The sequence below is a fragment of the Scyliorhinus canicula genome, chromosome 17 (assembly GCF_902713615.1).
Source record: "Scyliorhinus canicula chromosome 17, sScyCan1.1, whole genome shotgun sequence".
Classification (NCBI taxonomy): Eukaryota; Metazoa; Chordata; class Chondrichthyes; order Carcharhiniformes; family Scyliorhinidae; genus Scyliorhinus; species Scyliorhinus canicula.
This window is the reverse complement of record NC_052162.1, coordinates 51,017,486-51,041,536: the sequence shown is the minus strand read 5'-3', so window position 1 is coordinate 51,041,536 and position 24,051 is coordinate 51,017,486. Positions and strand designations below refer to the sequence as shown.

General features: G+C 48.6%; 1 protein-coding gene across 4 annotated transcripts; it reads left to right on the top strand.

The window, feature by feature from the left end:
- Positions 1 to 1,342: 1,342 nt before the first annotated feature.
- LOC119952360 (solute carrier family 25 member 53-like) lies at positions 1,343 to 23,806 on the top strand. Of its 4 annotated transcripts, none has more exons than XM_038776055.1 (2): positions 1,343 to 1,456; positions 21,366 to 23,806. In XM_038776055.1, the coding sequence occupies exon 2, from the start codon at positions 21,377 to 21,379 to the stop codon at positions 22,244 to 22,246; it is 870 nt and encodes a 289-aa protein (XP_038631983.1). In that variant the 5' UTR covers positions 1,343 to 1,456; positions 21,366 to 21,376; the 3' UTR covers positions 22,247 to 23,806. The 4 variants fall into 4 exon arrangements, with proteins under 4 accessions (XP_038631983.1, XP_038631982.1, XP_038631980.1 ...); XM_038776054.1 differs by lacking the exon at positions 1,343 to 1,456 and adding an exon at positions 1,529 to 1,741; XM_038776052.1 differs by lacking the exon at positions 1,343 to 1,456 and adding an exon at positions 1,532 to 1,736.
- The last annotated feature ends 245 nt before the right edge of the window (positions 23,807 to 24,051 follow it).

The window sequence follows — 24,051 nt, the reverse complement described above, 5'->3', positions numbered from 1 at the left end:
GATGAGTGGACAGCATCATGGCCAAGTTGTTTAAATAGGTGGAATGTTCTGTAGTCAGCACAGATTTATTTTGACACAGGACGATATATCAGAAACCCAGGTAACTGAAATTACTTTTCTAGTTGACCATGATGTGAGCTCCAAGCTGAAAGAGGATCAAATTATAATATGATTTTAATATAATTAAAAGAAAGGTATATGTGCATTCCCAACAATAAACCATGGTTTAACTGGGAGATCTACTCCCTATTGAAGTCCTGACCTGAGGTGTTCCAGGCAGGCACCCTGACCAATACAAGACATCTAGGACCTCTGCAAAGCTATCAGGGAGGCCAAGAGACAATACCAGAGTAAGCTAGTCACAGACTAACGACACAGATGAGAGATCAGTTTGTGTGTTGGTGAGGTTATCCTGTTTGAGTTGCCCTATGATGAAAAGCTCTGAATCTGGCTGCTATTCCTTGAAGTTAAGAAGAATATGGGGTCATCTCAATGGTGTTTGGTAGGGTAGATGCTAAGAGGTTGTTTCCACCATTTGGGGAGTCTCCTGGTAAGGGGACAACAGTCTGAGAAATTTCTTCACTGGAGGGTTGTGAATCTTTGGTGTTCTCTACCCCCGAGTGTTATGGGTGCTCTATCTAGGGATAGCATAGGTAAATGTTTTGGTCTGGCAGTGAATGAAGGGGAGCAGGTGGGAAAGTGTTACAGCCCACTTCCCCATGATATTGAATGGCGAGCAGGCTGGACAAGCCATCTGGTCCGTTTTTTCTTGTGTTTCCACCTGTTCTGCCATCTCACCTAACATCTATTTACTTTGCTTGTAATCAAAGTTATTTTGTTTGGAAAATTGAGGGACCTGAATCTGTTCTTCCTATCCAACCTAGTCGCTAAATCCAACCCCCCTGTTTTCTGACCTCTGCGAATAGAGATAAGGCAGGGGCTGGGTGAATAGTTTTTTCAGAGAATCGGTGGGGTCAGGAGCTTGATGTTTGAAACGGTGGTAGAGGCAGAACCACACATCACATTTTTAAAAACGGTATGCACTCGAGGTGCTGTTTTCTCCAGCGACCAAGTGATGTAAAATGGGACCAGATAGGACCTAGCGGCTAGCTCGGACACAAACAACATGAACTGAATTGCCACAATTTCAGTGTTTTAGTTTGATCACTTTGGGGAGGTTTTCTAATGCATGATCTATATACATGCAAGTGGGTGACCCCCAAGCAAGGATCCTTGATTTATTTGGGTATGATATCCCAAGTAGACCAGAAACCCTGAGAAGATGGTGCTCCGGTGAAGAAAAATCAATTGAGAACGTTCTACATTCAAATCTAAATTAAGCTGTCTGTGTGTGCGCAGGCATTTCAAAAACTTCTTCATGGAAGCAATGATCAACAAGTGGGGTTTTTGGAAGGAGCAGTAAAAGAAACAAGTCCTGCAATATCTATTTTAAAAGGTAAGTATGAAAGAAGCCTGCAAGGTGTCTGGGCGAATGAACAAGACTGGTCCCCGCCCGGTTCTTCTCTGCATCTTCCGGCTGAAAGCTGTTCAATCCAATCAGAGCTGCAGGCGGCCCGTCACTCCACACAATAGCCCAATCAGGATCGGAATGAATGAAGTTCCCTTTCATCGGAACGGTTCTGCTAGAGTGCAGATTATTGTAAATACTGGGGGAATTGAAAACAATTATATTCATATATGTCAACAGCAGGAGAAGATCTGCTAAGAAAGATCAGGTAAAGTCACCATAGTCCCTTTCCCCTTTGAGGCTATTTAACCTGAGCATCGCCACACCTCAGGCGAGGGGGCCAGGATGAGAAGGCGGAGCCTTCATGAAGGTTTAAGACATTTATATAACTGGGGAAATACAAGATAAGGTACTGTTCTAAATCTGTATTTTTTTAATTTGAGAAACTGAGTTTGGGCAGGGCTGTATTCGATAGAGGGGAAATGCTTTGCTGTTTATCGAAAATATTTATATGATGATTGGACCCCCCCCCCCCCCCCCCAACTCTTCTTTGTCTTCCAGCCTGCATCCACTTGAGATGGCCGGGTACCCGGGCTCCGCCTTGGGCAAGTAGCCAGGGGCTTTCTGAAACACACACATGGCGGATTATACTGTTCATGCTCTACTAGAAACTGTGTGTTTGCTTGGCAATTGGTGGGATGGAATGAGATTAAAGTACCATTTATTGCATATATATATAAAACATTCAGCATCTGTTTTCTTTCCCGCGGCTGTGAAAGGACACCACCGTCCGTGTCGACCAAATCCCATTTGTCCGTTTCTCCTCTCCCTGGCTGCGAACTCGGCCTGAATCATCCTGTTTGTGACTGTGGTCTTTTATTAGCAGTTTCAGATCCCATATCCTCCCCGCCGCAGACAGCTTCCTTCTGCCTTGGCCGCATCTCCCTCAGCTCCATTAAAACTATTATAGTCTTTCCACTTTCAAATGGAATTGCTCCCAGCACGGTGTCTACCTCCTCACCAGGATCCTGAATTCGAGGAAAATGCGGATGGCGGAACAAGTTGAGCTCAGTCCTGTCACTCGCCAACATTGACTCCTTTTCTCAAATTCAATTAATTTCTTGGAACCCCTTCTGGCTTCTGGCAGAACTGACTTCTGCAATCTCTTCCACCTGGACAGTTCCCTCTGGCCTTTTCCACAACCTGCTCTCTGTCCACTGACAAGAGCCTTTGGTCACCATCGTCTGCAAAAATGTCCAATTTCCACCATCCCCTATCCACCACCAAACCACACTGTAGTTGGCCAGATACCACCAGACATCAGAAACCAGCTACTAATTTGATTTGATTTGAATTATGGTCACCTGTACTGAGGTACAGTGAAAAGTATTGTTCTGCGTACAGTCCAGACAGATTGTTCCATACATGAAAAAACTTAAGACATACGATATATACACAATGTAAATACATAGTCACAGACATTGGGTGAGGCATGTGGTGTACTAGTCAGTAGAGAAGATGTGCAGGTTAGGTCGATTGGCCATGTTAAATTGCCCCTTAGTGTCCCTTTACTGGGTTATGGGGAAAGTATGGAGGCATAGCTTAAGTAGGGTGCTCTTTCCAAGGGCTGGTGCAGACCCAATGGGCCAAATGGCCTCTTTCTGCATTGTAAATTCTATGATCTATGTGTGAAAAGATCAGTTCAGTCTATAAGATGGTCCTTCAGGAGTCTGGTGTCAGCGGGAAAGAAGTTGACTTTGAGCCTGTTAGTGTGTGTTCACACTTTTGTATCTCCTGCCCTATTGGAGAGATTGGAAGAGAGAATAACTTGGGTGGGAGGGGTCTTTGATTATGCTGCCTGCTTTCCCAGGGCAGCAGGAGGTGGAGACAGTCAATGGATGGGAGCTGGATTTGAGTAATAGACTGGGTTGTGTTCACAACTCTCTGTAGTTTCTTACGGTCTTGGACTGAGCAGTTGCCATACCAGGCTGTGATGCTGCCAGATAGGATGCTTTCTATGGTGCATCTGTGGAAATTGGTAAGAGTCAATGTGCACATGCCAAATTTCCTTAGTTTCCTGAGGAAGTATAGGTGCTGTTGTGCTTTCTTGGTGGTAGCGTCGGCTTGGTCCTTATCATTTCATGGTCCTTATCCTTATCCGTATTGACGTGAAGAAGCCAGCTTTGGAAGCCATGAGTAGGCATTGTAGTCTAAAGTTTATTAACAGGAAATCTTTATTACCAACCCATAACTCTGTACATATTTCCAAGAGTGGCTACAGGTACAGGGTTGGAGCTGACTCCTGTCCAGGCCTTTACCCATCTCTAGACTCATCCTGGCACTGGGTCATGTGACTTCTTACATCACTGTGTCGACCATACTGTTCTCAGTCTCACATTAACCCTGTGTGCACCAGGCCCTCATTTGCTACCCTCCCCACCCCAAGTCTTTATCCCATGGATATATAGTTACTTTAGTTTACTTACTTTACATTTGCATTAATTAACCTTATTGTTACAACCTTATTTTTAAATTTATTTTTTAATGCTATTTCAACATTGTTGCTATTACAGTATAAACATTAACAATGTTCTCTCCCGAGAAATTATTCAGATCAGAAACCCAGGTGGTGCACCGGACAAAGTTAATGGGGCGTTTGAAGCATTCCGTAAAAACTTGTATAGGTCGGAGATGTCCAGGAAGGGGTCAAGTATGTTGGAGTTCTTGGAGGGGTTAGAGTGTCCCAAGATGGAGGAGGAAGAGCGCAAAGGACTGGAAGAGCCATTGGGGGCATAGGTGCTCTTGACAGCTATAGGGTGAATGCAGATGGGTAAGGCCCCGGGGCCGGTTGGGTTCCCGGTGGAATTTTATAAGATGTCTGCAGGACAGTTTGTGTTACAACACTGAACTCAAGTCTGAAGATAGGAGAATTGCAATAAACTGCAGAGAGGCATAATTAGAAGACAATTATACTTTATTTAATTCTCATATAAAAACACAAAATTCTAGGTTTGAACGGTACATTGATCAGCATTTATGCAACCTTTTTAAGAATATGTACTAAAACCTTTGGGAACCACAGACAGATACCTAATTGGAAACAAAAAACTGCAGCTGGTGGAAATCTGAAATGAAAGCAGAATGTTTCAGAAGTGTTCAAGAAAACCTCAGCAGGTCTAGCAGCATTTGTGGAAGACAGTTAGTACCTTTATTCGAGAATTCCATAACATGATACTCTGAAGCAAGGATCCATTTCACTTCCTTTAAAAAAAAAAGGACCCGGTGGAATGCGGACCACCCTATTTCTTTATTGAACGTTGATGCTATGATATTGGCCAAGGTGTTGGCACTGAGGCTGGAGCAGTGTCTTCCTCAAGTTATTAGGAAGGATCAGACGAGTTTTGTTAAAGGCCGGCAGTTGTCCTCTGATGTGCAGCAGTTTTAAAATGTCTTTGTCTTTGTCGGAGGGCCCAGGACCGGAGGTAATCGTTACATTGGATGCTGAGAAGGCATTCAACAAGGTAGAATGGGGGTATTTGTTTGCGGTGTTGAAGAAGTTTGGGTTGGGGCACAAGTCTGTATCTTGGATATAAATGTTGTACAAAGCTCCGAAAGCCAATGTTCACACAAATAGCATGAGCTCGGGGTATTTCCAATTAAATAGAGGAATGAGATGGGGGTGCTGCATGCCCACCCTCTTGTTTGCATTGAAAATAAAGCCTTTGGCCATCACCTTGAGGGCTTCAGGTAAGTGGAGGGGGTTAACGAGGGGAGGGGTGGAGCATAGGGTGTCACTGTATGCCGCCAATCTCTTACTCTATGTGATGGACCTGATCCCCACCATGGGCCTATTGAAGCACTTTGGCTCTTTTTCAGGATACAAGTTAAACTTGGAAAAAAGCTAGTACTTCCCGGTCAATCCCCAAGGGAAGGGAGTCAATCTGGAGTGCTGCTGTTCCAGTTGGCTGGTTCCAACTTTAGGTATCTGGGGGTTCAGGTAACCCAGGATTGGGCCCAGCCCTGTGAGCTGAACTATACAAGCTTGGTAGATAGGACCAGGACTTCAGAGCTGGGACAATTTCCCTTTGTCCTTGGTGGACAGTCAGGCAAGATGAACAATTTGCCAAGATTTCTGATCTTGTTCCAATGTTTGCCGGTCTTTCCCCTAAATCTTTTTTTTGGGGCAAAATGTTGATTGCATGCTTTATATGGGCGGATGTGGTGAATGTAACTTGGTAATTCACACTGTATCTTTGTAAGTGCAGTAGCGTTATCCGACCACTAGGGGGAGTAGCTCTGGGAATGTACAGGGCTCCACCCTTGGCTCCGCCCATGACTCCTCCCCCTTGTGCCGCTGTATAAATACCCTTGTCCAGAGTCAACCTGCAGTTCACCGAGAGTTCATCAATGGGTAACAGGCTGGCTCTGCAGTAAGTAGATTAAAATCACTGTTCATATCGGAAAGCACGTGTCTGGTGAATTGATGGTTCCATCAATTTAATCTACTTAAGAACAGTCAAGATCGATCATGGAATCGGCCCTCAAGCCTGGACGCCTGGAACTCGACCCACAGGATGCAGAGGCAAAAGAAATCTTCTGCCACTGGCTGCGGTGCTTTAAGGCCTACCTGGCAGAAGCGAGCACAGCCAAAACGACAGAGGAACAGAAGTTAAGTCTACTGCACGCGAGGGTGAGCCACAGAATCTCTACGCAACTAAACCCGGCCGGTTCATATACTGCAGCACTAGCGGTACTCGATAAGACATATGTAAGGCCCATTAACGAAGTTTACGCACGCCATGTGTTCACGACTCGCCACCAGGGGCCTACAGAATCACTCGCTGAATTTTTAAGGGAACTCAATAATTTGTCAAATGACTGTAATTATCAAGCGGTTACCGCGGCTGAACACAGAGAACTTGCTGTACGCGATGTTTTTGTAGCGGGCTTCAGGTCTAATTATGTGTGCCACCGACTGCTGGAAAAGGGGGCCCAAGACTTAGAAACAACTGCGGAAATTGCTACCACGATGGAGGTCTCCTTCCGCAGCCTTAACTCGTTCCCCGCGGACCCCGCGACCCAATCATGGGCCCCCGACCAGCGACTCCCCCAGGCCTGAGCTACGCGGCCGCCCAGCCACCATGCTGCCCCAGCCAGCCACTATGCTGCTCCAGCCAGCCACTATGCTGCTCCAGCCTGCCATTTCTGCGGCCAGAACCAGCACCCGCGGCAGCACTGCCCGGCCCGCAACGCGACCTGCAGCAGCTGCGGGCGGAAAGGCCACGATGCAAAAGTGTGCCTCGCAAAAAGGGCCCCAGCTTCCAACTCCCCAGCGGCACGAGGTAATCACTCCCCACACTCGCGGGGCCCGAAACGCTGCGGCCTATGCCCGACTCCGCCCCCTCCCGCCACGTGCGAACCATGGGGGCCGCCATCTTAGCAAACCTCCACCATGCGGCCGGCCACGTGTGACTCATGGGGGCCGCCATCTTGGACGACACCTTCCTCGCCGCCCGCCACGTGCGATCCACGGGCCCGACCTGCATCTCCACGCTCGGACAACTCATCGGAAGAATACGACTACGAACTCAGAGGGCAGTCATCACGGGGCCACTCCAGCACAGCTGATCTAGCCGCCGACTACCCACAACTCAGCGCAGTCACTCTGGACCAATCACGCTCGAAGCATCTGCGAAATTCGATGGCAGAGGTCCAATTCAATGCGTACAAAACGCCATGCCTCTTCGACTCCAGGAGCACTGAGAGCTTCATACATCCAGACCTGGTAAGACGCTGTTCGCTCCCCGTTTACCCCCGTGCGGCAAACTATCTCGCTCGCTTCAGGCTCCCACTCGGTCCAGATCCAGGGGCGCACCGCCGCCACACTCACGATCCGAGGCGCTAGCTACTCAAAATTCCAACTCTACGTTTTGCCCGACCTCTGCGCCCACTCTTATTAGGCCTAGACTTTCAATGTAACCTTAAGAGCCTCACCCTCAGCTTCGGCGGGCCCCTGCCCCCACTCACTACCTGCAGCCTCGCTACGCTGCAAATCCCCCCCCCCCTCCTCTCTTCGCCAATCTCACAAAGGACTGTAAACCCGTAGCCACTCGTAGCAGGCGGTATAGCCTGCAGGATAAGGTATCAGATCAGAGGTCCAAAGGCTTCTCAGTGAGGGGATTATAGAGGCCAGCAATAGTCCCTGGAGAGCTCAGGTGGTGGTCGTTAAGACCGGGGAAAAATTCCGCATGGTTGTCGACTATAGTCAGACCATAAATAGATTTACGCTCCTTGACGCTTATCCCCTCCCCAGGATTTCAGACATGGTAAACCAGATCGCCCAGTACCGGCTCTTTTCCACGGTGGATCTGAAGTCTGCATACCACCAGCTCCAAATCCGCCTGGAGGACCGCCACTACAGGGCATTCGAGGCTGATGGCCGCCTCTTCCATTTCCTCCGGGTCCCCTTCGGCGTCACTAATGGGGTCTCGGTGTTCCAACGAGCAATGGACCGAATGGTGGACCAGTACGGGCTGCGGGCCACATTTCCGTACTTGGACAATGTCACCATCTGCGGCTATGACCAGCAGGACCACAACGCCAACCTCCACCGTTTTCTCCAGACAGCACCGAAACTGAACTTCACGTATAACAAGGAGAAATGAGTTTTCCGCACAAACAGACTGGCCATCCTCGGCTATGTCGTGGAAAACGGAGTCCTGGGCCCAGACCCGGACCGTATGCGCCCCTCTTAGAACTCCCCCTCCCCCATTGCCCCAAGGCACTCAAACGGTGCTTGGCGTCTTCTCCTACTATGCCCAGTGGGTCCCTCAATACGCGGACAAAGCCCGCCCACTCTTTAGGGCCACACGATTTCCCCTGTCAGCTGAGGCACGCCAGGCCTTCGACTGCATCAAGGAGGACATCGCCAAAGTGGCCATGCGGGCGGTGGATGAATCCACCCCATTCCAGGTTGAGAGCGACGCCTCAGAGGTAGCTCTAGCAGCCACACTAAATCAGGCAGGGAGACCAGTCGCATTTTTCTCCCGTACCCTCTCCGCTTCAGAACCTCAACACTCCTCAGTCGAGAAAGTTGCACAAGCCATTGTGGAGGTTATTCGTTACTGGAGGCACTACCTCGCAGGTAGGAGGTTCACCCTCATCACCGACCAAAGATCGGTTGCCTTCATGTTCGACAACTCGCAAAGGGGCAAAATTAAAAACGACAAAATTCTGAGGTGGAGGATCGAACTCTCCACCTACAATTACGATATTAAGTATCGACCCGGGAAGCTCAACGAGCCTCCGGATGCCCTATCCCGCGGGACATGCGCCAGCGCGCAGATTGACCGATTGAAAGTCATCCACAATGACCTCTGCCACCCGGGGGTCACCCGGCTCGCCCACTACATCAGAGCCCGAAACCTGCCTTTCTCCAACGAGGATGTAAAAGCAGTCGCCAGGGACTGCCCGATCTGTGCGGAGTGCAAACCGCACTTCTATAGAACAGACAGGGCCCACCTGATCAAGGCTTCTAGGCCCTTTGAACGCCTCGCGATTGATTTCAAAGGGCCACTCCCCTCAACTAACAAGAACGTTTACTTTCTAAACGTCGTGGATGAGTTCTCCCGTTTCCCATTTGCTATCCCGTGCCCCGACATGACCTCCCACACAGTCATTAGGGCCCTGCATAGCATCTTCACCCTGTTTGGTTTCCCCAGCTATGTACACAGTGACCGGGGTTCGTCCTTCATGAGCGACAAGCTGCGTCAGTACCTGCTCGACAAGAGCATTGCCTCGAGCAGGACTACCAGCTACAACCCCAGGGGGAACGGGCAGGTGGAGAGGAAGAATGCGACGGTCTGGAAGACCTTCCTACTGACCCTCCGGTCTAGAAAGCTCCAATTCTCCCAGTGGCAGGAAGTCCACCCAGACGCGCTCCACGCTATTAGGTCCCTTTTGTGCACAGCGACCAATCAGACCCTCACGAGAGGCTCTTCATTTTTTCCAGAGGCACTACCACGGGGGTCTCACTTCTGGCATGGCTGAGGACACCGGGCCTGGTACTCCTGAGGAAACACGTCAGGGCACACAAAACCGACCCCTTTGTTGAGAAGGTTCTCCTGCTCCACTCCAACCCCCAGTACGCCTTCGTCGAGTTCCCTGACGGACACTGTATCCCTCTGGGATCTGGCACCCCGCCGGAGCCAGCGCCCCCTCTACTCCCACAGAAGGACCCCTCACCCTACACCCCATGCTGCCGCCCCCTCGCGCTCACGAGCTCGCTCCACCAGTTCCGTGCACCCGTGCCGGCCAGCCCCCAGTCCCCGGTCGCACCAGGAGAGTATGAAGCTCGGATACAACCCTCCCTGGAGTCCGCCATCGTACCCCAGTGCACAACACCTATCCAGCCACCGCAAGAGGCTGCATCCCCGGTGCTCCGCAGATCACAGCGGACAGTTCGACCACTGGACAGACTGACTTTGTAGACCACCACCCCCGCCGGACTTGATTTTTTTTGCGGGGTGAATGTGGTGAATGTAACTTGGTAATTCACACTGTATCTTTGTAAGCGCAGTAGCGTTATCTGACCACTAGGGGGAGTAGCTCTGGGAATGCTCAGGAGTTTGTACAGGGCTCCACCCTTGGCTCCGCCCATGACTCCTCCCCCTTGTGCTGCTGTATAAATACCCTTGTCCAGAGTCAGCCTGCAGTTCACCGAGAGTTCATCAACGGGTAACAGGCTGGCTCTGCAGTAAATAGATTAAAACCACTGTTCATATCGGAAAGCACATGTCGGTCTTTCCGCTAAGATCTTTTTTTTTGGGCAAAATATTGATTGCATGCTTTATATGGGCGGGCAAGACCACAAGGATTCGAAGGACAGTCCTCCAGAGTGATAGACAGCCAGGGGGCATAGCGTTGCTGAACCTGATATTTTATTACAGGGGAGAGAATGCAGAGAAGGTGTTGGGTTGGTGAAGTATCCGGGAGCCAAGTGGGTGCAGATGGAATCAAAGTCGTGCAGAGAGTCTGGGTGAGGGTATTAGCGACGGCCTCACTCCGGTTCTCACTGGTAAAGTATTCGGCAAATCCAATAGTTGGCTCCACTTGAAGACATGGAGACAATTTCAACAGCATTTTAAATTGGGGGCTGTATCGAAGCTGGCTCCGATCTGTGCGAATCATATGTTTGGGCCTGCAAAGTTGGATGCCACTGACGGAGGATGGGAGGGGCAGGAGTTGGAAAGAATGGGGGGCCGCTTCTTGGAGGGGTGGTTTGCCAGTTTAGAGGAACTTTCAGAGAAGTTTGGGCTCTCCCGATCTGACTCATTCAGTTAACTACAAGTTTGCAATTTTGCAAAACAGATCTCCCAACATTTCCCATGGTGCTGCCAACCTCGCTAAGGGGGGGGGGGGGGGGGGGGGGGGGGGGGGGGGGGGGTGGATTATTTCACTCGCAGGGACGGAGGAAGGGAGCATTTCCGGTATCTGGATGGAATAGATCAGAGAATGCAGTATCGCTGGATGGGGTTAAGGCAGACTGGAGGAGGAATTGGGGCCTGTTTTGGATGATTAGGTGTGGGGTGAGGCCCTGCGAAGGGTGAACTCCACGTCTTCATGCGCAAGGCTGTTTAATCCGACTCAAAGTAGTTTTAGGGCACACCTGCCTAGGTCCAGGATGAGTCGGTTCTTTACAGGGGTGGAGGACAAGTGTGAGTACTGTGCAGAGGGTCCGGCCAACCATGTGCATATCTTCTGGTCATGTCCCAAGCTTCTGTGTTTCTGGGTCTCCTTCTTCAGCACCATGTTGCCGATTCTGAAAATCAAGCTGGAACGCTGAATCTTAGTGGCCATATTTGGATGTCAAACTTGCTGGAGGTGCAGACTGCGAGGCTGGGATGGAGGGGGGCAGAGAGAGAGAGAGAAAGAGAGACGATGTGCTGATCTTCACCTCGCTGATTGCCCGGAGGCAGGCACCGTTGGAGTGGAGGTTTGTGTCTCCACCCAGTGCCTTGGTTTGACTGCGAGACCTGACGGTCTTCCTGTACCTCAAGAAAATCAAATACACCGCGAGGGGAGCAATTGAGGGCTTTTACCGAAGAATTGTATATTTATAAATTGCCTTTTATTCATTTCAAAGAGCTGGTCACCGTTAGTTGCTGAGGAGGGGGAGGGGTTATATTTTTGGGAGGGGTGGGATTAGGTTCTGGGGGGTTGTATGTGCAAATGGGGTGAGTTGTTCTGTTTGATTGTGTTGTCTTGTTTTATATTATGTATACAATAGAAAAAGTTGAATTAAAATATCTTCTAAAATAGTAACATTCTCACTACCCCATCACTCCCCTTCAAGTCCTTGAAGTTAGAGATTCAGGTAGTCCAGAGGCTTATAACCCTTCCACATCTGGTTCCCCAGTCTGTCAAGAGGGTGATATGCTCAGGTATTGCTTGTTCTTGGTTTTGTTTAGAGGTTGGACTGGTTTGCTTTCAGCTGTTTCCTCCAGTGCTTGATGGTAAACCATGCCTGCTTGTTCTGGCATGCTTGGCAGTGTATGGCTGTTGTTACGCTTGATCGTTTCTTGCAGGTTGATGAAAATAGTATTCATCTGCTTGGTGATTTTTTTTCTTCTTCTTTCTGTTCTGTTTAGACCATCTGGAAGCTCTCTGAGGCTGAGCGAGAGTGTTTCTGTGGCTAGAAGAAGCTTGAGTAGCATGCTCACATCCGCTTTTTGTTGTTAATGGTGCACTTCTGCAACCCAGTTCCAGTATCCCTTGTGGTTCTGGCATGCTGGCTCGAAGCTACTGTGTGCACAATGGTTGGTGTGTCTACCGACTATGCCGACTAGTTAGACATAGAGGTTCCTTAGATTGTTGATCCTTCTCTGGTACCACTTGCACCTGAGGTGCTATGGTAATCTCGTGTGTGGTAGGTTGGTCTGACCATTGGGAACTTTCCAGGACCTGTCCACAAACCTGTTCCACAAAAGAGATGAGAGATCAAAGGTAAAATCATAGTCTGAATACACTTTGGTGTTTGTGAACTCAGCACAGTTCAGTGAAACTGTGGTCTTATACACCAGGAAAACAGATTCACAGCCTCCCAGGGGCCAGCAGGAAGCTGTCACGGAGCTCGTAGCAACAGCTGCCGATACAGCCCCCCACACTACCGGGTCACGACCATGCCGTGCTCCATGGTGAACTCAGCTTGCAGACCTGGACCGCCGAAATAGTGCCCCCGATCAGACACTCGGCCGCCCTGGACCACCCGCACACATAGCCCGCCCCCGAATGTGGCGGCTGCGGACTGAGTGCACTGCTGCCTCCCGAGTTTCCCGAATGGCGGGGCCACATTAGAAATTCGCCGTCGGGAATTTAGCTGGTCGTGGATGGAAAATAGTGGAGCGGGCGCAATGGCCTGAGGTGGTGGATACTTGCCGTGGCGTACGCCCTGAGTACGCCGCTTTTCAGGGGGTGGAGAATCGTGGAACCGGCGCTGGTCCCGATTTTGTGCGAGAAAAGGGAATTCTCCGCCACGTCGACGTGCAGAGAATCCAGCCCATGGTTTCTTATCTGACAAGACTGCTACACTAGCACCTGAATATAATTTCAAATTTGTTAGATGACTATTTACCAGAATATCAGCATTCCAAGACCAAGAACAGTATTCTCTGATATCCCCCAAGAAGAATGGCTATGTGTCTTCTGGGTCTTCAGTTTTTGGTTTCAATCTTGTGGGTGACCTTTGGGATATATGTGCAGTGCAGAGTTTGTGACTTGCACAGTTTACCAAAGTGTCCCTGTCTGTTGAAATGGGAACATTGGCCATTACTCACAGAAAAGTGATCTTTCCTGTGAGGGTGCTTCGCTCTGCAGTGCCGGCACGGTTGCTCTGCTGGGCAGTTCAGGGATTGCTTTCCTTGACTTAGGTGGTCCCTGCTTTTTTGTGATCGATATGGTGGGTTGAGGATTGATTTCTGACCCAGAAAGTGTTCTCTCCCCTTGGGATGGTCCTGTGTTGTTTACGTAGTCCTGACAGTCCAGCTAGCGAGAAAGTCTTGCCAAGGGTAAAATCATCTTTAGCTTGTAAGAGGTCAGATAATGAATCTTCTGCAACACCCACCATGATTCTGCCTCAAATGAGCTCGGACTTTAAAGCGGCATATTAACCTCCTTCTACCATCCCTGTAGAGGTCATTAATAAAGGAATTAACTGGTTCCCAGGGAGCTTGTTTCTCTTATTGTGTTCAGCTCTGCCCAGTGTTTTATAGGATCTCAAGTTGAAATAAATGTCGAAAGATTTCAAAACATAATCAAATTTGGCAGATGATCCACCTGTAACTTGTGCAAAGATCTCATACTTTAAATGCAACTATAACAAAGCAGAATTGTGCCGTTATTTATGCCTTTACAACACAATTTGACTGTATTTGCTCAGGTATATCACATTGCCTGACTTCAGTTAAACAATTCAATGGAAGAGGAATCGTTACAAACATCCCCAGCACATCAGTGCAAAGGACAAGGTTGAAACATTTGCAACCACCTTAAGGCAGAAGTGCTGAGAGCATGGTCATCTCAGCTTCTTTCTGAGGTCCGCAACATCACTGATACCAGTCTTCAGACAACTCAATTCACTCCACATGATTTCAAGAAACAGCCAATGGTATTGGACACAGAAAAGGCTATAGGTCCTGACAATATTCTGGCTTTAGTATTAAAGACTTATACTTCATTGTGTGCCGATACCACAAAGAGCCCTGGACATTGAGGTACTTGAGAAGTGTGAACTCGGGTTCCTCTTGATTCTAAAACAGACTCAATAGTATATAGCATTTATATACAACTTGTAATTAAATTAATTTAAATAATGTACATATTAAATCAAATTATGTGTTAAAATGTTTTACATACAATTTGAGGCAGAGGGCACAGTCAGGGATGGAGGTGGCAGGTTCATTATGGTGAGGGGTAAGCTCGAAGGGGTGAGAGAGTCGTCCTGGTCAGTGTGTATGCCCCTAATTGGGACGATGTGGATTTTATTAGGAGGATGCCAGGGAAGATCCCTGACTTGGACTCGGGTAAGCTGATCATGGGCGGGGACTTTAATACAGTCCTGGACCCGAGACTGGACCGGTCACGTTCGAGAACGGGCAGGTTGCCAGCGATGGCAAAGGAACTGAGAGGGTTCATGGGGCAAATGGGGGGAGCAGATCCGTGGAGATTTAGCCGGCCGACGGCGAGGGAGTTCTCGTACTACTCCCACGTCCACATGGTGTATTCCCGAATTGACTACTTTGTTGCGAGTAGGGACTTGCTGGCCGGAATGGTGGGGCAGAATACTCGGCAATTGCCATATGCTCCGCGTGCTCTGCACCGGGTAGACCTGCAGTTTTGTAAGGACAGCTTTCAGCGCCCACCATGGAGGCTGGAAGTTGGATTACTCGCAGACAAGGCGGTGTGTGAGAGGCTGAGGAAATGCATGCAGAATTACCTGCAGGTGAACGATACAGGAGAAGTCTCGGCAGCGGTGCTCTGGGAGGCGCTGAAGGCAGTGGTGAGAGGGGAGCTGATTTCAATCCAGGCGTACAAGGACAGAGACGGACCAACTGATTAAGGAAATTCTATGGACGGACAGGAGTTGTTACTCAGGAAACGACAGAGGCTGTAGGCCGAATTTGGGGTGCTGACTACAGGCAAGGCTGTACAGCAGCTTAGAAAGGTAATAGGTGTGATTTATGAGCATGGGGAGACGGCCAGTAGAATGCTTGCGCAACAACTAAGGAAGAGGGAAGTGGCTAGGGAAATAGGGGGGGTAGTGGATGGGGAGGGTCATCTAGTGGGTGACCCAGCAGGGCTAAACAAGGTCTTTAGGGACTTTTATAGGAACCCCCCGGGGACCGGGGGGGGGGGGGGGATGAGACGATTCCTGGACGGACTGACCTTCCCAAAAGTGGGGAGGGGTTGGTGGACGGACTGGGGGCCCTGGTCAGGATCGAAGAGGTATTGGGGGGCCTGAATATCATGCAGTCGGGTAAAACCTCGGGACCGGACGGTATCCGGTGGAGTTTTATAAATGATTTGCCGGGATAGTGGGGCCGGGTGCTGGTCAGGGTCTTTAACGAGGCAAGAGACAGGGAGTTTACCCCCGACGATGTCGCAGGCCACCATCTCGCTCATTCTGAAAGGGGATAAGGACCCAGAGGCTTGTGGGTCATACAGGCCGATCTCTTTGATCAACGTAGATGCCAAGTTACTGGCCAAGGTCTTGGCGACCAGAATTGAGGATTGTGTACCGGATGTAATTGTGGAAGACCAATTTGTAAAGGGGAGGCAGCTGGTGGTCAACCTAAGAAGGCTACTCAACGTGATTATGATGCCCCCGGAGAGTAGGGAGGTAGAGATAGTGGTAGCCACGGATGTTGAAAAGGTTTTTGACCGGGTCGAGTGGGATTATCTGTGGGAGGTACTAGGATGGTTCGGGTTCGAGGTGGGGTTCATCGACTGGGTTAGGCTATTATATCAGGCCCCGGAGGCGAGTGTAAGGATGAACAGGACGACATTGGGCTACTTTAGACTGCACCGTGGGGCAAGACAGGGCTGCCCTCTCTCCCCTCTGCTGTTTGCGCTGGCCATAGAGCCGCTGGCAATTCTACTGAGAGCTTATTGGGGCTGGAAAGGGAATGGAACATAGAGTCTCGTTATACGCAGACGATCTGCTGTTATATATATCGGACCCAATGGTGGGGATGGACGGTATTATGGAAATCCTGAGGGAATTTAGCCGGTTCTCAGGATATAAATTGAACATGGCTCAGAGCGAGATGTTCATAATTCAGGCGAGGGGGCAGGAGGGTAGGCTGAAGGGTTTGCCGTTCAGGCTAGTGGGGGAGAGGTTCTGATATTTGGGGATTCAGGTGGCATGGGACTGGGACAAGTTGTATAAGCTCAACCTGTCCCGACTAGTGGAACGAGTGAGGGAGGAGGTCCGGAGGTCGGATGCGCTCCCGCTGTCATTGGCAGGGGAGGGTGCAGACTGTTAAGATGACGATTCATCCGCGGTTCTTGTTTGTTTTTCAGTGTCTCCCCATCTTTATCCCGTGGTCCTTTAAGAGGCTGAATAAAATTATTCTGGGATTTGTAATGGCAGGGAAGTCCCCGCGGGTGAAGAGAGTGATGACTGAAAGGAACAGAGAAGGGGGGCTGGCGTTGCCGAACTTCAGCAACTATTACTGGGCGGCCAACATAGCGATGATAAGGAAATGGATGGTGTGTGCGGGGTCAGTTTTGGAGCAGATGGAGGCTGCTTTGTGCAGGGGCACTAGCTTAGCAGCCCTGGACACGGCGCCTCTGCCGCTTCCGCCGACATGGTACTCCACCAGCCCGATAGTGGTGGCGGCTCTTCGGATCTGGGGCCAGTGGAGGAGGCATGTAGGGGAGGTAAGAGCATCGGTGTGGACCCAAATCTGCAGCAACCACCAATTTACCCCGGGGAACATGGGCGGGGGCTATCGACTGTGGAGGAGGGCGGGGATTGTGAGGATGGTGGATCTGTTCCTGGAAGGGAGTTTTCCGAGCATGAGGGTGCTGGAGGAGAAGTTTGGGCTGGCACGAGGGAACGACTTTAGATACTTACAGATGCGGGATTTTGTACGCAGACTGGTGCCATCCTTCCCACGTCTCCCGCCGAAGGGGAGGCAGGACAAGGTAGTTTCTAGGGGAGAGGTGGGAGAGGGTAGAGTCGCAGACATCTACAAGGAACTAATGGGAGCTGAGGATACGCAGACCGAGGACCTGAAGCTTAAGTGGGAAGAGGAGCTCGGGGGGGAGAGATAGAGGATGGTATCTGCGCAGAAGCCCTGAGCAGAGTGAACACGACCGCAACATGCGCCAGGCTCAGCCTGATCCACTTTAAGGTCATGCACCGGGCCCACATGACGGAGGTCTGAATGAGCAGATTCTTCGGGTTGGAGGGCAAGTGTGCTAGATGCGCTGGAGGGCCGGCTAACCATGTACACATGTTCTGGTCGTGCCCTAAACTCAGGGGGCATTGGCAGGGATTTGCAGATGTCATGTCCCGGTATTGAAAACTGGGGTGGCAATGAGCCCTGAAGTGGCATTCTTTGGGGTTTCGGAGGACCCGGGAGTTCAGGAAGAGAGAGAGGTCGACGTTCTGGCCTTTGCTTCCATGGTAGCCCAGCAACGAATATTGTTAGCATGGAGGGACTCCAAGCCCCCCGAGGGCTGAGGTATGGCTATCAGACATGGCGAGCTTTCTTGGCCTGGAGAAAGTCAAGTTCACCTTGAGAGGTTCGCTCGTAGAATTCCCCGAAGGTGGAAGCCATTTATTGACTTCTTCGCAGAGGAGTAAGCATCAGCAGGGGGGGGGGGGGGGGGGGGGGGGGGGGGGGTGAGGAGGCTAGGGTAGAGTAGAGTAGAGTAGAGTAGAGTAGGGGGATATTGAGGCAGATCCGTGCATGAACAGAGCCGTGGTTTGCACTTTGTTTAATTTATGTCTTGAGGGCAGCACGGTGGCCTAGTGGTTAGCACAACCGCCTCACGGCGCTGAGGTCCCAGGTTCGATCCCGGCTCTGGGTCACTGTCCGTGTGGAGTTTGCACATTCTCCCCGTGTCTGCGTGGGTTTCGCCCCCACAACCCAAAAATGTGCAGAGTAGGTGGATTGGCCACGCTAAATTGCCCCTTAATTGGAAAAAATAATTGGGTAATCTAAAAATCTAAAAAAAAAATTTTTTTAAATTTTAAAAAAAATTTTAAAAAAATAATTTGTGTCTTGACTTCTTTTTGTTTGTACTGTACAATGTCACTTTTTCTTTATGCCTAAAATACCTCAATAAAATTGTTTGTTTAAAAAAAAAATGTTTTGCATATTTTCCAGATCTAGGGAAAGTGTTACTTAAAAATTAATGCAAATTCAATTTAAATTCTACATTGACAAATATTTACAGATAAAGAACAAAAGGCTCAACTTCAGTCTGGGCTGAAAACCAACAGTGGATTGGCTGTCTGTTTTTCATTGCTATTGGCTTCAATAAAGGGAGGTTGGTCAGGCTGTATAATGGGCAGCTGATTCCCTTACCACCCATTCTACACTCTTATCAAAGTTAAACATTCCATCCAGTATTTTATGCAATTTTTTATATTGTATATTACCTGGCGAATTTAATATTTAGAAATGTAATATTTTGGGGCAGTACGGTAGCACAGTGGTTAGCACAGTTGCTTCACAGCTCCAGGGTCCCAGATTCGATTCCTGGCTTGGGTCACTGTCTGTGCGGAGTCTGCACGTTCTCCCAGTGTCTGCGTGGGCTCCCTCCAGGTGCTCCGGTTTCTTCCCACAGTCCAAAGATATGCAGGTTAGGTGGATTGGCCATTCTAAATTGCCCTTAGTGTTCAAAAAAAAGGTTAGGTGGGGTTACTGGGTTATGGGAATAGGGTGGAGGTGGGGCTTAAGTAGGGTGCTCTTTCCAAGGGCCGGTGCAGACTCGATGGGCTGAATGGCCTCCTTCTGCACTGTAAATTCGCTGAATGCTGCTGGTTCAAGGTGTGCAGAAAATTGGGAGAGAGAGAGACGGGATAAATAGAAACAGAATAGGAATGAAATTATAGAACCGATAACTTGTTATTACAATACAGGTGGCCAAAATGAGGATTGCCCAATGTGTATAGACGTGGAGGAGGTGTGGGACTGTAGAGATTTTTTTATTTATTTGCATTTTATTCAAACTTGTATCAAAGTAGGTTACAGCAAATAAACACCCCGGGAAACATTCTTCCCAACAATCAACAATACAGTTTGTACAGATTTTTCTCCTTTTTCACCCACCCTGCGACGAACAGCTCCTCAAACATGGTCACAAACATCCCCACGTTTTCTCAAACTCCCCTGCTGAGCCCCTTAATTCACACTTTATCTTCTCTCACCGCAGGAAGTCATACAGGTCACCCAACCAAGCTGCTGCCCCCGGTGGCGATGCCAACCGTCACTCCAGCAAAATTCGTCGCCGTGCAATCAGAGAGGCGAAGGCCAAGACATCAGCCTTCCTCCTCTCCATGAGCTCCGGCTTCTCTGATATCCCAAATATCGCCACCAAAGGGTCCGGGTCCACCTCCCCCTCCACTATCCTGGCTAACACCGTGAACACTCCCGCCCAGAATCTTCCCAATTTTTCACAACCCTAAAACATGTGCGCATGATTCGCTGGCCACTTCCCACACCTCTCACACTCATCTGCTACCCCCTGAAAGAACCCACTCATTCTCGCCCGAGTCATATGCACCCTGTGCACCACCTTAAACTGTATCAGGCTCATCCTTGCACAAGAGGAGGTCCTGTTTACCCTTCGCAGTGCCTCACTCCATACTCCCCAATTGATCTCCATTCCCAACTCTGCTTCCCATTTCTGCTTGATCTTCACCACCTGCTCGCCTCCCTGCTCCCCCAGCCACTTAAATATATATATCCCCAATTCTTCCCTCCCCTTCCACATCCGGAAGCAGCAGTCCAGCAGGGTGTATCCCGGCAATCTAGGGAACCCCTTCCAGACCTTTTGTGCAAAGTCCCGAATCTGTAGATACCTGAACTCACTACCCCATGGCAGCTCAACCCTCTCCCTTAGCTCCTCCAGACTGGCGAATCCTTCCTCCAAATACAAATCCCTCACCTTGACCAGCCCCACTTCCCTCCACTTCCTGTATACACTATCCATCCCCCCCGGCTCAAACCCATGATTCTCGCACACCGGCGTTAGCACCGACATCCCTTCCACCCTAAAATGCCTCCTCAGCTGATTCCATATCTTCACCGTGGACTGCACCACTGGGCTACCTGAATACCTACTCAGAGCCATTGGCAATGCTGCCGCCACCATAGCCCTCAAACTAGACCCCTTACAAGATTCCTCCTCCATTCTAACCCACTCTATCCCTTCTCCTTCCCACCACCATCACGCCTTGTCCACATTCGCTGCCCAATAATAATGAAGCAAGTTTGGCAACCCCTGCTGCCTCCACTGCCTCTGTAGCAGGGTCCTCCCCACCCTCAGCAGGGACTGTAGAGATATGAATACATTTTATTATCTGAGCTTTTGAGGGTTGGAACCTGAGACACACTCACCTGTTTAAATTGTCCCATTGAAGGTCCGTGTTGGTGGCTTCCTGTGCGCTCAATCTTGATAACTTTTAATTGTGGTTCTAGTGTCCTAAGTTGGTGGTTTCAAGAGAGTGAAGTGGGATTTTAATGTTTATAGGTACACTGAATTTGAAATTGAAGTAGGGACAAGAGTTCAACAGGGAGCCTCCACCTGCCATAGTGGGAAAGTGGGAGACTGATGCAGGTGAAATGCCGTTGGGAGAGTTTTGCTGGTAAATGCAAGTAGGAACAGGTAGTGTACTGTACATGAGGTAGGCTATTGGGGACCTGTGGCTGTCTGACCTGTAGGGTTGGTTTGGAGGAAAAGAAAGAAGCATACGTCATACCTTGAAAGGAGTTGGAGATTGTGATCAATTAGGAAGTTTGCGTAATAAATAAAAAACAAGGAATGTGTCTCCAGAGGCAGCTTGTTTTACAAGAAACTTACAAATCTTAATTTACCAAATCATGTCTTGATTCTTACTATGTTCAAAACGGAAAGAAAATAGAAATTGATTATGTTTATACATGAGCCAAGTTGCAATAAATTTGGTTATGAGAACAAATCTGTCCAGGATTATGCTTATGATCAATAATGGCACAGAAAATGTTATTTGACCATCAGGAAGTAAGCAATAGATGCACCATTATATATTATAATCTTTTTTTCCCTTGTGTTGAACACAACCAGTATGTGAAGAAGACGGCTATGAAGTGCTCACCATGAATTGTTTTTATATATTATACAGAAGGATTGAAAATGCAGCAGAACTCTAAAGACCCAGACAGCAGCCAGGTGGTAGCCTCATTGAAGAACTGTGGAATCGGAGCTGTATCCAGTTGTCTTGCTACATTTCTGACGTTTCCAATCCACAAAACAATTTTCCGACAGCAAATCCATGGTTTCATTATCCGAAAAGCTGTTGCTCAACTCTATCAAGAAGGTCCCATGAAGTTTTACAGAGGAATTCTTCCTCCACTCCTAGCTAAAACCATCCAAGGCACCTTGCTATTTGGCGTTTATGACGGCCTCATTGGGAATATCTCGACCGATGGCACATTTTTGCACCATCGCAGCATTGCAGGATCCTTATCTGGAATCATTGAAGCCTTGGTGTTGACCCCATTTGAACGTGTCCAAAATGTCCTTCAGGACCACAGGAAAGATGTCAAGTTTCCCAATATCCAGAATATCCTGAAAAAATTCAATTCTTACAGATTTAAGGATATGTTACAACTTGGATATTACCGAGGCTTCCTCCCCATTCTGTTGAGGAACGGAACAGGCAGTGCTCTTTATTTCTCTTTCAAAGACCCAATCAAGAATTCACTCCTAAATCAAGGTGTTCCCAGTGGTATTTCTGCTTTTGTCTCTGGGAGTTTCAATGGGATGATGATATGTTTCATCCTATATCCACTTAGTGCAGTGATTGCAAATATGCAATCTCACGTTGGAGGAGAGAAAATGAGCCTTTGGAATTTCATTGCAAAATTCTGGGTATCGCGTGCCCAAAGCCTTTTGTACATTTACAGAGGTGGTTCTCTGGTTATACTGAGGTCCTGCATAACCTGGGGAGTAACTACTACTATTTATGAACTTTTAAAGGCTGCCCACTTTCCTGAAAGTTAGTGTCATTTAAAACAATCTAGCATTAATTTATATCTGAAAGGACTGGGTAACCCATATATTTTTCAGTGTACGTGTGAATAACTTGGATGAAGAAATAGCTGTAGATTAATGTTGGCAGATGACAAAGTTAGGAGGCGTGGGTACATTGTGCAAATGAGAGCAAGAGGGGCATAGACAAAGTGTGTGTACAAAGTATGGTAAATTAATTTTGAGTCGGAAGTCGGATGTCATCCACCTCTGATCTGAGAAAGATGAATCGGACTAGTTTCTGAATAGTGAGAGACTAGGAATTGTGGAGGTGCAAACTGATATGGATGTCCAACTGCACAAATCATTTCATGCTAGTACACAGGTGCAAAAAGTATTCAAAAATGTTTATGGAATGTCAGCCTTTATTTCTCGGTGCTTGGAATTAAAAAGCAAGGAAAGTAAAGCTTCAGTTGTACAGAGTTTTGTCAGAACCCAACTTGAGCACCGTTTTCAGGAACTAGAATGATACCTGGGTTTAAGGGTTAGGTTATGAGGACAAGTTTCAGAAAATTATGTTGTTTCCCCTGGACATAGAACATAGAACATACAGCGCAGAAGGAGGCCATTCAGCCCATCGAGTCTGCACCGACCCACTTGAGCCCTCACTTCCACCCTATCCCCGAAACCCAATAACCCCTGGAAGTTAGAAAGTTTCAAGAGACTTGATAGATGCAGAAACCATCACCTCTGAGATGATAGATTAGATACAGAAACCATTTCCTCTGGTGGTGTGGGATCCAGAAGAAGAGGACACAAAGTTCATTTTAAAATTGGCAAAAAAAGTAAAATAAGAAAGCTTTTGTTGATGCAAAAGGTAGTGGAATTCTGAAGACCATTTCTCACAAATGCCTGTATGTGCTGGGTCAGTTGGAATTTCAGGATAGCGATTGATAGATTTTTATTCATTAAGGACATCACGGCATGTGGAACAAAAGCAAGAAAATGAAGTTACGCTACAGCTCAGTATGATCTAATTAAATGGCAGAACCTATTTCTAAGTTACCCATGCTGTACGGCAGGTTGGCTGGTTTATTGGACTACGCTTGCCTCATTGTGTTGCACCTATTTCCTGGCAGGGAGCCAGGCTGGTTGCACCTTTTGGAGCTTGGGCCTCAGCTGCCTAGTCTAATTTCCCATATTCCACGGCCATGGTTTGCAAAGGAAAGGCCAGAGACTGCTGTCCTGAGAGATAAAGCAGGTGTACTCCAGTCATCACCTCTACACCAGGCCTGTGGCCTCAGTCATCTCTGAGATGGGAGCTTACCTTCTGGACATTGATGGTGCTTGAATAGCGATTATTATGTACAAATATAATTTTTAAATGTGTTGTTAAACCATATGGTGGAGTTATTTGAGAATGAAATGAAAGAGTCAATCACTGGCTTATTCTGGAACAAAACTGTAAGGTGAAAGTGACTGCCCTTGACAAGGCAGCATTTGAACTGAACTTGTTGTATAAATACTGTGGCTCTACGATCAGGTCAAAGGCTAGAAATCCTGCGGTGAGTAACTCATCTCCTGACTCCCCAAAGCCTGTCCATCATCTGCACGGCTCAAGTCAGGAGTGTGATGGAATACTCTCCACTTGCCTGGTGAGTGCAGCTCCAACAACACTCAAGAAGCTGAACACCATCCAGGACAAAACAGCCCATTTGATTGCTCCCCCTTCCACAAACATTCAAACCCTCCATCACCAATGAACAGTGGCAGCCGTGTGTACCATCTACAAGATGCACTGCAGTAACTCACCAAGGTTCTTGAGCACGTTCCGAACC